Source organism: Triticum dicoccoides, chromosome 5B (genome assembly GCF_002162155.2).
Source record: "Triticum dicoccoides isolate Atlit2015 ecotype Zavitan chromosome 5B, WEW_v2.0, whole genome shotgun sequence".
In the NCBI taxonomy this organism is placed as follows: domain Eukaryota; kingdom Viridiplantae; phylum Streptophyta; class Magnoliopsida; order Poales; family Poaceae; genus Triticum; species Triticum dicoccoides.
Window position 1 is genome coordinate 381,891,101 of NC_041389.1, and position 14,990 is coordinate 381,906,090.

General features: G+C 43.1%; 1 protein-coding gene across 3 annotated transcripts; it reads left to right on the forward strand.

Annotated features, from left to right (window-relative positions):
- The first annotated feature begins 556 nt into the window (after positions 1–556).
- Positions 557–8,389, forward strand: LOC119309295 (phospholipase D delta-like). 3 transcript variants are annotated; one of them, XM_037585316.1, is made up of 11 exons: positions 557–1,166; positions 1,536–2,569; positions 4,811–4,927; positions 5,543–5,737; positions 5,874–6,137; positions 6,247–6,315; positions 6,461–6,608; positions 7,022–7,170; positions 7,287–7,454; positions 7,546–7,743; positions 7,822–8,389. In XM_037585316.1, exons 2-11 carry the CDS (start codon positions 1,652–1,654, stop codon positions 8,113–8,115), a joined length of 2,520 nt encoding a protein of 839 aa, XP_037441213.1. In that variant the 5' UTR covers positions 557–1,166; positions 1,536–1,651; the 3' UTR covers positions 8,116–8,389. The 3 variants fall into 3 exon arrangements, with proteins under 3 accessions (XP_037441213.1, XP_037441214.1, XP_037441215.1); XM_037585317.1 differs by lacking the exon at positions 4,811–4,927; XM_037585318.1 differs by lacking the exon at positions 557–1,166 and having other exon boundaries at positions 2,432–2,569; positions 4,800–4,927.
- The last annotated feature ends 6,601 nt before the right edge of the window (positions 8,390–14,990 follow it).

Consider the following 14,990-nt stretch of genomic DNA (forward strand, 5'->3'; position numbering starts at 1 on the left):
GGCCGGATTGGCGGCCGGCGGCGGCCGGCGGCTTGGGAGGGAGGAGGCGGGAGGTTGGGGACGGGATTTTTCCCTCCCGCGCGACGGGGGAAGGGAGTGCGGGTTGGGGTCGAGTGCCCCTCTCCAACCCTTGCTTCTAGAAGTTGAAATTGGGTTTGAGGGTTGGACCCTTACTTTTTTTAGGGTGAGGATTTAGGGGTTCTAGTTTTGCATTTTTTTCAACTCAGAAAAAAGCGGTTATTTTTGAGGGTTTGAGGGTTTAGAGGTACTACTAGACATGCTCTAAACCCCTTTTTTGGCCCTGCGCGGCCCTTGGAGATGCTAAGTCGTCGAGCCCATTCATGCCAGCAAAACACTTGGGTGGTGTTTGGTTTTCTAGTCCTAGGACTTTTTCTAGTCCCTAGGACTTTTTGAAAAAGACTCTCAAGAAGATGATTCTAAAGACTTTTAGCAAAAGGTCTCAAAAAGTTCCACCCTGCTTGGTTTGCTAGGGACTTTTTCTAGTCCCAACATAAAAAAGTCCTTGGAACCAAACACCTCCTTGGCCTCTCCATCTCCTCCCACCTCTCTCTATCTCAAAAAAAAAAATCTCCTCCCACCTCTCTCTCCTTGGTCCTTACCACGCCGCCGCCACGATCTGCCGCTTCCGGCCATCTCCAGCACCATCTGCCGCACCTGCAAGAAAAACCCTGGTCTCCCTCTACCTATTCCCCCATTTCCGCTCACTCGCTGCGTCCACCTCCGCCGCCGCCAAACAGTAGAGAGTTGTCGCCGCTTGCATTGGCCCCGATGGGGCGGCCTCCATCCTCGAGAACCACGACACCCGAGCTCACGCCTGCCTCTCTGCCGGGCACGGCTTTACCAGTGATGCGGGCAATCACGGACGCCCGGCTCGATGTCCGCGACCGCGCGATCGACATCCGAAAAAAGTAACCTTGGTTTCTTAATTTTCCCCGTTTCCTATCCTAAATAGGGCGTCCCTAACTTGACGGGGGTTGGACCTGTTCTCGTCTGATCTCTCTCCCACGCAAAATGGCCGACGACACATTAATTAGCAACTTCAGCCCCCGGCATGGCCGTCTCATCCTCTTCTCTTCCCGCGCGCGGACCACACGCGCGCGCCTCTCCCTCTCTCTATCGGGCGCGTCTTCTGCCTCTCCGGTGAGGTAATGTCTCTGTCTCTTCTGCTTGTTCTTGTTGAGGGGCATGTGAATTGCAATAATTTATTACAGGCGCGTAAAAGAATCGATTCCTTCTTTTAAATGAATCGCTCCATCTTACTCATCTTGTCCATGTGTAACCATGCCTTTTATGCCGTGTAAATTTTGTAATTGGAGCAATCCCATTGTCCTGTAGCCACATTCAATACAAGGCCCAGGCTAGATCTAGAATATTACTAGATGAAATGGAGTACCGTTGCCCAAACAAGGGATTCCGAAACATTACTGTAAACATTATAGAATCTCATGTGATCATTTTTTCATGCTTTCGTATGAAGTGAAGTACCTTTATCAAAACTACATTTCACTCTCCAGGTACCATTTGGATAATCCATTAATGTGATTTGAATTGCAAAGGATGGTTCTCCAGGATAAATGAAAGCTTAGCTTATGCACCTTATTGTGGTCTGTTTTTTCTCATCCCTCATACAATGGGGAAACATTCTGCTGAAACCGGGACTAGTATGCTCCTACATGGAGACTTGGACATACAGATAGTGGAAGCAAAATGTCTTCCCAATATGGATCTCATGACCGAAAGGATCCGGAAATGCTTCACTGGCTATGGTGCTTGCAGGTCCAACTGCGGGAATTCTAATCCAAAACCAGACGTGAGGAAGATCATTACTAGTGATCCATATGTTTCGGTTTGCCTCTCAGGTGCAACGGTGGCACAAACTCGAGTCATTAACAACTCGGAGAATCCTAAATGGGATGAACACTTCTATGTTCAGGTTGCCCACTCAGTTAGCAGACTCGAGTTTCATGTAAAGGACGATGATGTCTTTGGGGCTGAGCTTATAGGTGTTGCTTCAGTACCAGTTGAACAGATCACAGAAGGGGATGTTGTCAGTGGCTGGTTTCCAATCTCTGGTCACTACAATAGCCCGAAGATATCTCCTGAACTCAATTTGTCTATCCAGTATAAGCCATTTGATCAGAATCCGCTGTACAAGGACGGAGTTGGTGCCGGTGGTACTGAGAATATTGGTGTACCAAATGCTTATTTTCCTCTTCGCAAGGGTGGTAGGGTCAGTCTATATCAAGATGCCCATGTTCCTGATGATTTTCGTCCTAACATTGAAATTGAAGGTGGGAGGACATATGAACAAAATAAATGCTGGGAAGACATTTGCCATGCAATTGTCGAGGCTCATCACCTTATTTACCTTATTGGCTGGTCATTATATCACCCTATCAATCTTCTACGGGAATCGACAAAACCTTTGCCCAATGGAGTCCCACGAACCATTGGAGAGATTTTGAAAAGCAAGGTTCAAGAGGGAGTTCGTGTTATCGTGTTGCTTTGGGATGACAAAACATCACACGACAAATTTCTTTTGAAAACGGTAGGCTTTATTCCACATCGTCCATTGGCTCACCCTTGAACCTCTTCATTTAATCCTTCACTGACATGGCTGTACATCAAAGTTTGGCATCACATTATTAGTTATGATGCTACCGTGTAGTTTTTCCTCCAAAACGTAGACAGAAATAACAAGCATGAATTGAATAATGCTCTTGTCTAATATCTTGTTACTGCTTTTTGAGAATTCTGAAATTTTGGGTGAATGATGTGAATAAGTTAAAAGGGTAGACAGTTTTGTGATGGAGCTATCTCCCTTCTTGTTCAATGTTTCTGGTGTCAGTCTCATCACTTGAATCTAGATATTATTGTTGTCAATAAAAATACCCAAGGGCTCAAGAAACCTGCAAGTTTCATGTTTCATTGTATCTTACTTAAATATGATATATAACTAGATAAATATCATATTCAAGAGAACCAAACCCGTATTTTCCAATTTTTATCGATGTTTTCCTGAAGACGTGAGCTTGTTTGCCTGTTTTGTTCACACTAGTAAATATGCACGTGCAACGCACGTCTATTTGAACTAATAAGTGTGCACGTGCAACACGCGTCTATTTGGATTAACACATTATACTATACTTAATACAAGACAATTTATTCATAAATTTGAAATTTCCCTATAAAGTACACAATCTCTTATTCCCAACTCATACAAATAATTTGAAATATCGTTTCTCCTTAATCAACATGTCTCTTGTATTAAAAGACCACCCACTTTTTCCAATGTATAAAACTCAAAATTATTTAGAAGATTCATCATGATTCTCCATATGCACACATTTATGCAAGTATAATCACACATGAAAATGTCACTTAGGACAAGCTAAGGAACCGTTTCAGCCAACAAACTCCAGTCAAGAATTATTGTTACAATTGAGTGTCAACCACACAATAGTAGGAAGAGACCTCTATGGTTTGTTGAAAAGAGGAAGCCATTGTCACATAGAGAAGTGTAGAGATGTCTTGACTCCATAGAATCAGCTGTGAAACAAGACAAAAAAATGCTAGTTGGACCATCCGATTCTACTATTACACCACAAGTGTTGTAATGTCTGGAAGCAAGAAAAGTGACTTACTTTATTATGAAAATAGAACATGTCAACCAAATAAAAATTACATTGATAAATTGCGTAATTATACTTGTTAATCACTGGACAAAAGCATTAATATGACAACTTGGAACAGTTAGTTGAGTACTACACATTTCTTTAAGGGCTCAACATTCTAAAATTTTGACAATATAACAAATATCCTCTAAGTTCGTAGTAATAATGATACGTAGGCTACCACTTGTAAGAATAACAGTGGCAAAAAAGGGCCAACAAATGCCGGTTTAGAAAGAAAAAACTGCAGATATGCTTCCAATTTTAGCAACTCTAGTGGATAAAACATACCTTACCTCCCAAGTCAGGAAAATAGTCAAATGAAAAAATGTACTTCTTATAAGTAGTAGAGATGAAGTCATAAGGATCATGATTCAAGATATTCGGAGAAACATGGTTGGTCTCTCTGTATGATGCGAAGTTGTTGCAGTCAGTAGAAGAGTGACCTGCCCTCCAGGCAGAAGACGAAGGCGGCGACGGCACGTGTGCGTGTTCGGAGGAAGCCGCAGCTCCTCTTCGCATGTCTCCCGTTGTGGCTCGCGTGGGTGGTGGGCTGGTGACGACAGGCGACTCGCGATCGCGATTCCCTGATAGGAGACGATAGGATGCGCTCGCGATTAGTTTCCTAATAATTAGATGTGTTCGTGATTAGTTATCTAATAGGATGCGTCCGTGATTAGTTTCCTAATAATTAGATGTGTTCGTGATTAATTTCCTAATAGGATGCGCTCGTGATTATTTTCCTAATAATAGGATGCACCCGTGATTAGTTTCCTAATAATAGGATGCGTTTGTGATTAGTTTCCTAATAATTAGATGCGTCTGTGATTAGTTTCTTAATAGGATGTGTCCGTGATTATAGTTTCCTAATTGACCAGGCGTGGACTTCATATTTTCCTTCACGGTGGAGTACGGTCAGTCAATGTAAATTGCTAAGTGCACACAGAGAACATATCAGGTTAAGGCTAGCCGTTAGATTAAGTTTAGTGGGACTAATCATGCGGTGGTAATGTATCCGTGTACGTTTTGTGGGGTGCACTTAAAAAAGATTATGTTTGCTCTTTTATAAGTAGTATAGAAAAGAGTAGTCTGATAGAAATGATGTAGGCTGCATGCAGGATGGACTGATGCATACACATGATGAGGAAGCTCGAAAGTTTTTCAGGCATTCAGGTGTCCACTGTGTGTTAGCTCCTCGTTATGCTAGCAACAAAATGAGCATTTTCAAGCAGCAGGTGTGGATGTTGTGTGTTCTTTCCTTTTTTTGTCACATACATACAGTGTACCTATACTTCTGCATATTCTGCATATCAACCAGTCATTTTTATTTGCTGTCATGCGTGTGGCTGTGGCCATATTAGACAATAGTCGAATAAATAAAAAGTAAATTATTGAAGGGTCAAGTGATTTCTCATTATATAAGGGGAACCAGCGTGTATGAGTATCTATCTCTCTATCTATCAGGTTAGTCAACAAGAATATTTTACCTAACCCTCCTCTCTCATTTATCACCCATAACCTATGTTCTACTCCATTCCCTTACATTCTGCCGTCCTGCTAACCTCATGGTGGTAGTTATCCTGTATGCACTAAGCTTAACATCTTGCATATATTTCCCATATTTGTTTCCTCCCTATATGTTGTCAGTTTTCACTTTTCAAGACCTAACATCTTGCATGCTATCCTTTCGAGAAGTTAAACAACGTACATACCAAGAATATGCATGTTGTCATGCATGACAAGCATAATGAATTTTTGCCCAACAAACAGATGCCTATAATTCACTATTACTACTTATTTCAGCAATGTTTATGTATTCGGGTGTTTCTGAAGCAAAATCCCTTCTCCAGGTTGTAGGAACTTTGTTTACACACCATCAGAAATGTGTAATTGTAGACACTCAAGCCACTGGAAACAATCGAAAAATAACAGCTTTTCTTGGCGGTCTCGACTTGTGTGACGGCAGATATGATACACCTGAACACAGGCTTTTCAAGGATCTTACTACTGTCTTCAAGGATGATTTCCATAATCCCACGTTCCCTGTAATTCTCTAACAGTTAACTCTATGTTTGTTCCCTAACTATATTACTGATTCTTCTATATTTTTAACAGCTATAGCTGAGAAAACAACTTTCCGACATGCTAAAATTTAGAACATCCTTCTTTCTGCAACTTCAGGTGAATAAGTCTGATGGACCGAGACAGCCATGGCATGATTTACATTGCAAGATTGAGGGTCCAGCTGCATATGACATGCTTACAAACTTTGAACAGAGATGGAAAAAATCCGCAAAATGGAAAGTCAGTGTCAGAAGAGCTGTAAGTTGGCATCATGATACTTTGGTTAAAATAAACCGGATGTCATGGATTGTTTCGCCCTCTGCAGATGAGCTAAATGCACATGTTTGTGAAGAAAATGACCCAGAAAACTGGCATGTACAGGTATTATATTTTATGCATACATACAAATCATGGATGCATCACCTTGGTGCAATTTCTCCTCTTTTTTCGTCTATTAGATAAATATCACCACCTTGTTTATTTTGGCTAGATTTTCCGATCCATTGATTCAGGATCGGTAAAGGGATTTCCTAAAGATGTTCAAGAAGCCGAGTCACAGGTAGTGTTCATTTCACCAGTTGAAATAGCTATGCAAAAATGCAACATGATTATTTAAGTTGATTTAAAAAGATGGAGTTTTAACTTTATCAGAACTTCAAGCTTTCTCATAGCAGTGAGATGCTCATTTATCTTTTGTTGTGCAGAATCTTGTCTGTGCAAAGAATCTGCAGATAGACAAGAGCATACACAATGCGTATGTAAAAGCCATCAGATCTGCACAACACTTTGTCTATATTGAAAACCAGTATTTTATTGGATCTTCGTACTACTGGTCTTCACATAGAGGTGCAGGTAATGAAGTTGTTTCTCAGTTACAGTAATCTCTTCTGTTTCGTTTTTGTTTTGTGCTTTGCCCTTCCATTTCGCAAGTTAGATACTTGCGCCACACCATCCCTTCTGCATTATTGCATGAGTTTGTAGTATTCCATGCTTCACACTTTCGAATACTAGAAGCATTATTTAATTTCCATGCCCACTATATTTTATAGCAACAAATTAATAAGCATATTTTAGCATTTATGAACCTTGACTGAGGAATGGTTGGACTTTTCACAGCTTTTTATGACGAAAAAGAGAAGTACATCATTGGTTTCTTTTTACGAAAACTAGCACTTTTTATGTGCTATATCTGATGTACAGATTCCTGTCAAGGATAAGGCCAATCGAGGCATCCAGCTTATCTTTGAATACTCATGTGGGAACAGGTGCAGAGAACCTAATACCAATTGAACTGGCCATAAAGATTGCAAGAAAGATCGCAGCAAGGGAGCCATTTGCAGCTTATATTATCATACCAATGTGGCCTGAAGGTAATCCGGCAACTGCTCCTATGCAGGAGATCCTCTATTGGCAGGTCTGTGCCGCATGATCAGATTACAGTTTTGTCATGAACCTAACTCTTGTGACAAGAGCATTCATTGAGCTAGAGATACTGATGTGAGCTGATGTTAGTTGTTTTATCTCTTCAAGGGGCAAACCATGTCCATGATGTACAAGATTATCGCAGACGCTCTCCGAAAGGAAGGGTTGGACGATGCCCATCCACAGGATTACCTGAACTTCTACTGCCTCGGTAAGCGTGAAGTCACAGCCGTGGTTCCTGCACCGACAAGCCATTCTAATGAGAATTCCCCGATGGTAACTCAATTTCATTCTCTTCTCCTATAATTTGCTAAATATATGCAATATGCACATCACATAAAAAAGTTGTTTTCCTTTTCTCCTCCAGCGTCTGGCTCAGAAGTTCAGGAGGTTCATGATCTACGTGCACTCGAAAGGGATGATCATCGATGACGAGTTTGTTCTCATCGGCTCAGCCAATATAAACCAGAGGTCCTTGGACGGTTTGCGGGACACCGAGATCGCCATGGGCGCCTATCAGCCACACTACAGCTGGGCAGGAAGCCAAGGTCCTCCGCGAGGACAGGCACGCCCTCCTCTCTTTACTCACCTCTGCAGAAGTGGCTAGAGCTGTTGCCTTCCAACCATTTCTTTCTGTCTGCAGGTGTATGGGTACCGGATGTCGCTGTGGGCGGAGCATCTGGGCACGGTGGAGGAGTGCTTCCGTCAGCCGCAGTCCATGGAGTGTGTCCAGTTGGTGAACCAGATGGCGGAGGATAACTGGGCGTGCTTTGTGTCACCGCAGATGGTGGACATGAAGGGGCACCTCATGAGGTACCCCATCAAGGTCGAGAAGGACGGGAGGGTGGTGCCTCTGCCTGGGCATGAGAGCTTCCCGGACGTCGGTGGCAAGGTGCTCGGCTCTCACTCCTCGCTGCCCAACGCGCTGACAACGTAACCAGTCGGTCGGCAGAGGATCAGAGTGCTGGAGCTTGAAGAGGCTACAAAGGTGGCTACGGGCGTTCAGAAGTGGGAGTTGAAGTTGTTCCTCGGAAACTCAGAATTAGTTGATCTGTTGCATATACGTCTGACTTTTAGCATTAACCGTTAAGCTGTATATGTGTATATATAAAAGAGAGACCAGACAGAACGTCATACCAGTTGGACCAAATTTTTGTGTCCCTGGGCATTGCACTTTGGTTGGAGTCTATTGCTATGCACTTATGATGTAATTCCCCGTTGTCCACCGTAGTTTGGTTAGAAAAATCGGCATTCAGATCTTGGTCGTTCAGCAATGCAGAACATGTACCAAGCTTAGGGATGCAAGCGGGCGTCCCGCAAAGTCCCGCATAAATAGAGAATTAGTTCAAATTGAACTAAATCTTAAATAAATCTGAGAGGGATATTTATAACTAACCAAAATCTGTTTTGTCTACTAAGCGGGGCGGATCGGGCGCCGCCCTGCACCCCTTATCCAAGCTTGTTCTTGCTGTGTTTTTTTTTCTTTTTTGCGAGAATTGTTCTTGCCCGTATGTTAAAATGTATATATAATTTAAAAGTAGAAACGAGTTCTTCAGTCAAGTTGACATAAGTAGGACTGTAGGAGTCTCGTTGATGCAAATTCGCGCAAAACCTTAGTTGGTAATGAGCTCGTAGAAGTTGTCTCGAATGCCCAACTCAGCCGATAAGAAATAATCCGGCTACATAATTGGAGTTTAACCTTGAGGAAGAGGCATCAACAACCTTTCCAACATTGGACATCTATGAACTCAAATTCTCAAATTATTTAACATGCAAATAAAAGGTAAGATTGTTTTCACAAAAACGCGGGAGACAACGCCTCTAAGCTTATACGTAGTAACTATATCAAGCATCAAAACTACTCCAAAATAATCTAAATCATCATGCAAGCTCATTTTTAGAAGCAACAACAGTAGCAATGATAACATGATATAGAGCATTACACAAATTCTATTTGGATGAGAAGAGGAGTCACATACCAAGGAACAATTTCATAAAAAAACAAAAAATGATGCAATGAGCAAAAGGATCGAAAATGGCAGCTTGGAAGCTCAGGATTTTTTTTGAAAAATATGGAGAGTGTTTTCGGAGAGGAAGAAGACCTCCTAGCCCAAGCACCACACGAGGGGTACCAGGTGGGCCCCACATGCTCTTGGAAAGTGGCCTAGAGCTAGCGCGCGTGGCTGGCCATGGGCCACTCATTTTAAGTCAGACTGGACTAGACAAAGAAAGATGTTTCGACAAAAGAGTGAAAGGGATCCTTTTGGAAATAGTTCTTAGCTCCAATCAAGCTTTCACTGTTGTCTAGGATCGTTAGTGCTATAGTTAAGACACTTTTCTCAAATAAGAATGGTGGCCCACATGCTCGATGCTCCTCATTTTCGATAAAAGAACATATGGATTTTTATAAGAAATGAGAATTATTATGATTTAAAAATACTGAGTAAAATGGTTTTATGAAGAAAAAATCATTCATTTTGAGCAATTTAAAATAGTTTAGAAAATTTAAAATAAAAGTCATACAAAAGGGAGTATTTAATATAGATGACTTTGTAATCATGGAAATAATTTACTAATAAGAGTGATAAAGCCTATTAATGAATCTTCCATGAAATGCAAATCATTCCACATCGAATATTATTCAAGTTACCTCAACTTGGGTAGGAATAGACCCAACCATAATGATTGATATTTATTTTTACGAGAAGACACTAAGAATTCTCATTTCCCAATAGCCACCCCCTTTTTAAGTGGATGGCAATATTTATTTTCATCAACGAATTTTTTGGAAATAAACAATATGCTGATTTCCTTTGATATTTAAAGCGACACTGCCTTGGTTGCAATCAATAAGAATCCATGCAGTGTTCATAAAAGTTTTCCAAATAATAATAGATAAATTATCGTCCTTGGGCATGTCAAGCACAACAAAGTCAGCTAGGACTAAAACATTAACAGCCACAAACATTAACATTTTCACAAATACCTATATGTCCAACAGTGTATTTTTAGTCATTTGCATATATAACTCAGTTGAGGTTAATTTCTCAAAGTCAAGCTTCGCATAAAAAGAAAAAAGTTGTAACACCAACGCATGCATCTAAATCACATAAAGCATACTTGATAATGGTGCTGGTGCATGGTATAGTTAGAACTCACGAGTCTCTTAGTTTGTAGGAACTTTACATGTATAAAAGAGTAGTTTGCAAACATGACGTGAGACGACAACAACACGATCGCCTCTCGTCCGCATGCACGAAGGTGGCTATCATATTAGAATAGATAACTTAAAGTTTTCGTTATTGTAACATATAACTTACATGGAATCAGTGGCGGAGCGTGAATCAAATATTAGGAGGGACCAAATGAGTGTATATGACATAGAAAAGGATAGGATGATCAGAGACGCTGGATAATTAGTAGAGCAATTAGCAGATAAGTAAGTGTATTTGGTAAATTTTCCTCTTGGAAGGGGGGGCCAGGGCCCGGAATTGTCCCCACTACGCTCCGCCACTGCATGGCATCAGTTAACACGGCATGTGGCATTCCAAAGTTTGATAGGTCGTGCCATCATTCATCCAACCACTTTCATAATCCACAAGCCCATTCTTTTTATTTTCTTTTGAGGTTATAACGGCCAAAATCCCTTTTGAAGGCTGAGCTCCATGGAGGTCATTTTTTGAAAAATTCTAAGTTCATATTTTTTACATTTTTAAAAAATACTGAAAAATATAGATATACATGGAGGCATAATACACAAGCGTGTAAATTTTCAGGACGAAATACGGTGAAAGGTTATGCAAAAACAAATCCGAGGTTTTTAACACACGATACTATTCATCCTTCTAGGCCATGAATTTATCTTTTTTGTACAGACCACATTTCAAGGTATTTTATACTAGAATTTTACGCACATACACAAACATCCTTGTTGACTTGTACATTTTTTTCTTCAGAAAGTTCAAATTTCGAATTTTTGAGACAATTTGGTCTTCAAGGAGGCCGAGAGCCAAAACGCCTCACTCGTTATAATGCCTTGAAATATCTATACATTACATAGGGATCCAAAGGCACCTAAGCTCCCGGTCCTAAAAAAAGGGATCCCTCCCGTGCGGTTCCTCAAGCTGCACCGGGGCGCCCAGCCCCGGTCGCCGTCGGTTCCCTCCCCTCCTTCCTCCTCCCTCGCCATCGCTGGAGAGCGTGGCCGGGCGAAGCTTGGTCGGCAGTGGCGGCGGGAGGGCTCCCTAGTCCTCTCATGCGGGGAGACCGCGCGTGGGCCGGTGTGTTCGACTAGGGCGTGGCGCAGGCCGGGCGTCATGGCGTGTTGGTTCTCCGACACACAACGGATGGCGCGGTGATGGGCGCAGGCGATGGCGGCAGATCCAGGGCTGGTGCGCCCGGATCCTCTTCCCGCCGCCTCCTCTAGTCGAGTTGGGTTGGATAGGTTCGGGCCATGTGCTCGGATACGTTTCGCCTGGCACGACTGTTCCTTCAACCTTGGTGGGCATCTCCGATGAGCGCTTCTGCCTCCTGCTCTCCTTGTTCGAGGGACTACCACCAAGGAGAAATTCCTTGCCTAGATCTGCATGCGCAGATGGTGCAGCGACGTCTACAGACGCCGCTAACCTCCTTGGAGGGCATTGTAACCATGGCGGTCCCTCGAGCTCCAAGGGAAACCTCAGGTTTGGCTTGCGAGACCAAACAGTGGCGGCATGTGGCATCATCTACCTTCTTGGAGGCATTGCTTTGGACCTCATATTTGTCGGAGAGATTGCGAAAGTGTAGCGGCATTGGATCACCACATAGACTCACATGGAAGGGGCTTTACTCTGGGGGAAGCCCTGGACCTGGGTCTCCCAGATCGGATAATGGTAGCATCTAGCGTCACACCCCCTCTAGGGGGCATCATTCTTGGAGCAAGTGCTGGCTAGAGGGGTCCAGAGGTGGAGCAACATCATATCTACAGTGGCAACCCCAGTGGGTCTCGACGACATGGTGCAGCGGAGTCTCGGTGGCGGATTGATACATCTCCATCGTATCTACTTTTCCAAACTTTTTTGCCCTTGTTTTGGACTCTAACTTGCACGATTTGAATAGGAACTGACCTGGACTGACGATGTTTTCAGCAGAATTGCCATGGTGTTACTTTTCTGTAGAAATAAAAGTTCTCGGAATGACCTGAAACTTCACGAAGATGATTTTTGGAATTAATAAAAAATATTGGCGAAAGAATCAAGTGAAGGAGCCCCACACCCTGGCCACAAGGGTGGGGGCGCGCCCTCCGTCCTTGTGCCCCCCTGGACCTCCACCGACCTCAACTCCAACTCCATATATTCATGCTCGGGGAAAATCAGAGAGAAGGATTCATCGCGTTTTATGATACTGAGTCGCCGCCAAGCCCTGTTCTTCCTTGGGAGGGCAGATCTGGAGTCCGTTCGGGGCTCCGGAGAGGGGAATCCGTCGCCATCGTCATTATCAACCATCCTCCATCACCAATTTCATGATGCTCACCACCGTGCGTGAGTAATCCCATAGTAGGCTTGCTGGACGGTGATGGGTTGGATGAGATTTACCATGTAATCGAGTTAGTTTTGTTAGGGTTTGATGCCTAGTATCCACTATGTTCTAAGATTGATGTTGATATGACTTTGCTATGCTTAATGCTTGTCACTATGGCCCGAGTGCCATGATTTCAGATCTGGACCTATTATGTTTTCATGAATATATTTGTGTTCTTGATCCTATCTTGCAAGTTATAGTCACCTACTATGTGTTATGATCCGGTAACCCCGGAGTGACAATAGTCGAGACCACTCCCGGTGATGAACGTAGTTTGAGGATTTCATGTATTCACTAAGTGTTAATGCTTTGATCCGGTACTCTATCAAAAGGAGGCCTTAATATCCCTTAGTTTCCAATATGACCCCGCTGCCACCGGAGGGTAGGACAAAAGGTGGCATGCAAGTTCTTTTCCATAAGCATGTATGGTTATATTCGGAATACATGCATGCATTATATTAATGAACTGGAGCTAGTTCTGTGTCACCCTATGTTACAACCGTTGCATGATGAATACTTGATCCATTGCCTACGATCATTGATCCGACATAATTATCCATCATTGATCCATTTCCTACGATCTCGTTTGTTATTGATCTTTGCTTCGTTACTTTTTCGTTGCCACTGTTACAATTACTATAAAACTGCTACTGTTACTATTGTCACTGTTACCGTTACTTTCATACTACTTCGCTACTAAATACCTTGCTGTAGATATTGAGTCTTTCAGGTGTGTTGAATTGACAACTCAGCTGCTAAGACTTGAGAATACTCTTTGGCTCCCTTTGTGTCGAATCAATAAATTTGTGTTGAATACTCTACCCTCGGAAACTGTTGCGATCCCCTATACTTGTGGGTTATCAAGACCTTTTTCTGGCGCCGTTGCCGGGGAGCATAGCTCTATTCTCTGAGTCACTTGGGATTTGTATCTATTGATCACTACGAGGAGTTTTAAAGATCAAAGAACCAAGATTTTTCCCTCAACTACGAGGGGAGGTAAGGAACTGCCATCTAGCTCCGCACTTGATTCTCCTTCTGTTTTGAGTAAACTTGTGACACCTACACCTGCTATTAATTTCGATATGTCGCATGTTATTGATGATGCCACTTCTGCTATGCATGATGCTTATGATGATACTACTTCTCTGCTTGATAATACTGTGCCACTTGGTGAATTTCTTGATGAACAACTTGCTAGGGTTAGAGAGAATGAAATTACTGAAACTGATGATATTATTGAAACTGAAGATTATGATTCTCCCCCTAGATATGAATTGCCTGTTGTACCCGAGGGTTATATTATGGATGAGGAAACTTCTAGACTTTCTTGCTTGTAATGATAGAGATGATCTTAAGAAACTGTTGGTTAAGCTGAAAGAAAAGTCTTTGAATGCTGGAATGAAATATGATCCTACCTTTTCCACTTCATCTATCTTTGTTACTGATAAGGATTATGAATTCTCTGTCGATCCTTAGTTAATTACTTTGGTTGAATCTGATCCTTTCTATGGTTATGAATCTGAAACTATTGTGGCACATCTTACTAAATTGAATGATATAGCCACTGTTGGGGAACGTAGTAATTTCAAAAAAATTCCTACGTACACGCAAGATCATGGTGATGGCATAGCAACGAGAGGGGAGAGTGTTGTCCACGTACCCTCGTAGACCGTAAGCGGAAGCATTAGCACAACGCGGTTGATGTAGTCGTACGTCTTCACGATCCGACCGATCCAAGCACCGAACGTACGACACCTCCGAGTTTAGCACACGTTCAGCTCGATGACGATCCCCGGGCTCCGATCCAGCAAAGCTTCGGGGATGAGTTCCGTCAGCACGACGGCGTGGTGACGATGATGATGCTCTACCGGCGCAGGGCTTCGCCTAAACTCCGTGACGATATGACCGAGGTGGAATATGGTGGAAGGGGGCACCGCACACGGCTAAGGAATGATCCATAGATCAACTTGTGTATCTATGGGGTGCTCCCCGCCCCCGTATATAAAGGAGCCAGGGGGGAGGAGGCGGCCGGCCAAGGAGGGCGCGCCAAGGGGGGAGTCCTACTCCCACTGGGAGTAGGACTCCCTTCTTTCCTAGTTGGAATAGGAGAAGGGGGGAAAGAGGAGGAAGAGGGGAAGGAAAAGGGGGGCGCCGCCCCCCTTCCCTTGTCCTATTCGGACTAGGAAGGGGAGGGGCGCGCGGCCCCCTCCTGCCTCCTTCCCTCTTCTCCCTCGAGGCCCATGTAGGCCCAAT

Coding starts and splice junctions, on each gene's coding strand:
- LOC119309295 (XM_037585316.1), top strand. CDS start 1,652: ATGGGGAAACATTCTGCTGAAACCGGGACTAGTATGCTCCTACATGGA. Junction 7,171..7,286: donor AGGAGATCCTCTATTGGCAG/GTCTGTGCCGCA, acceptor TATCTCTTCAAG/GGGCAAACCATGTCCATGAT. Junction 7,455..7,545: donor CTAATGAGAATTCCCCGATG/GTAACTCAATTT, acceptor TTTCTCCTCCAG/CGTCTGGCTCAGAAGTTCAG.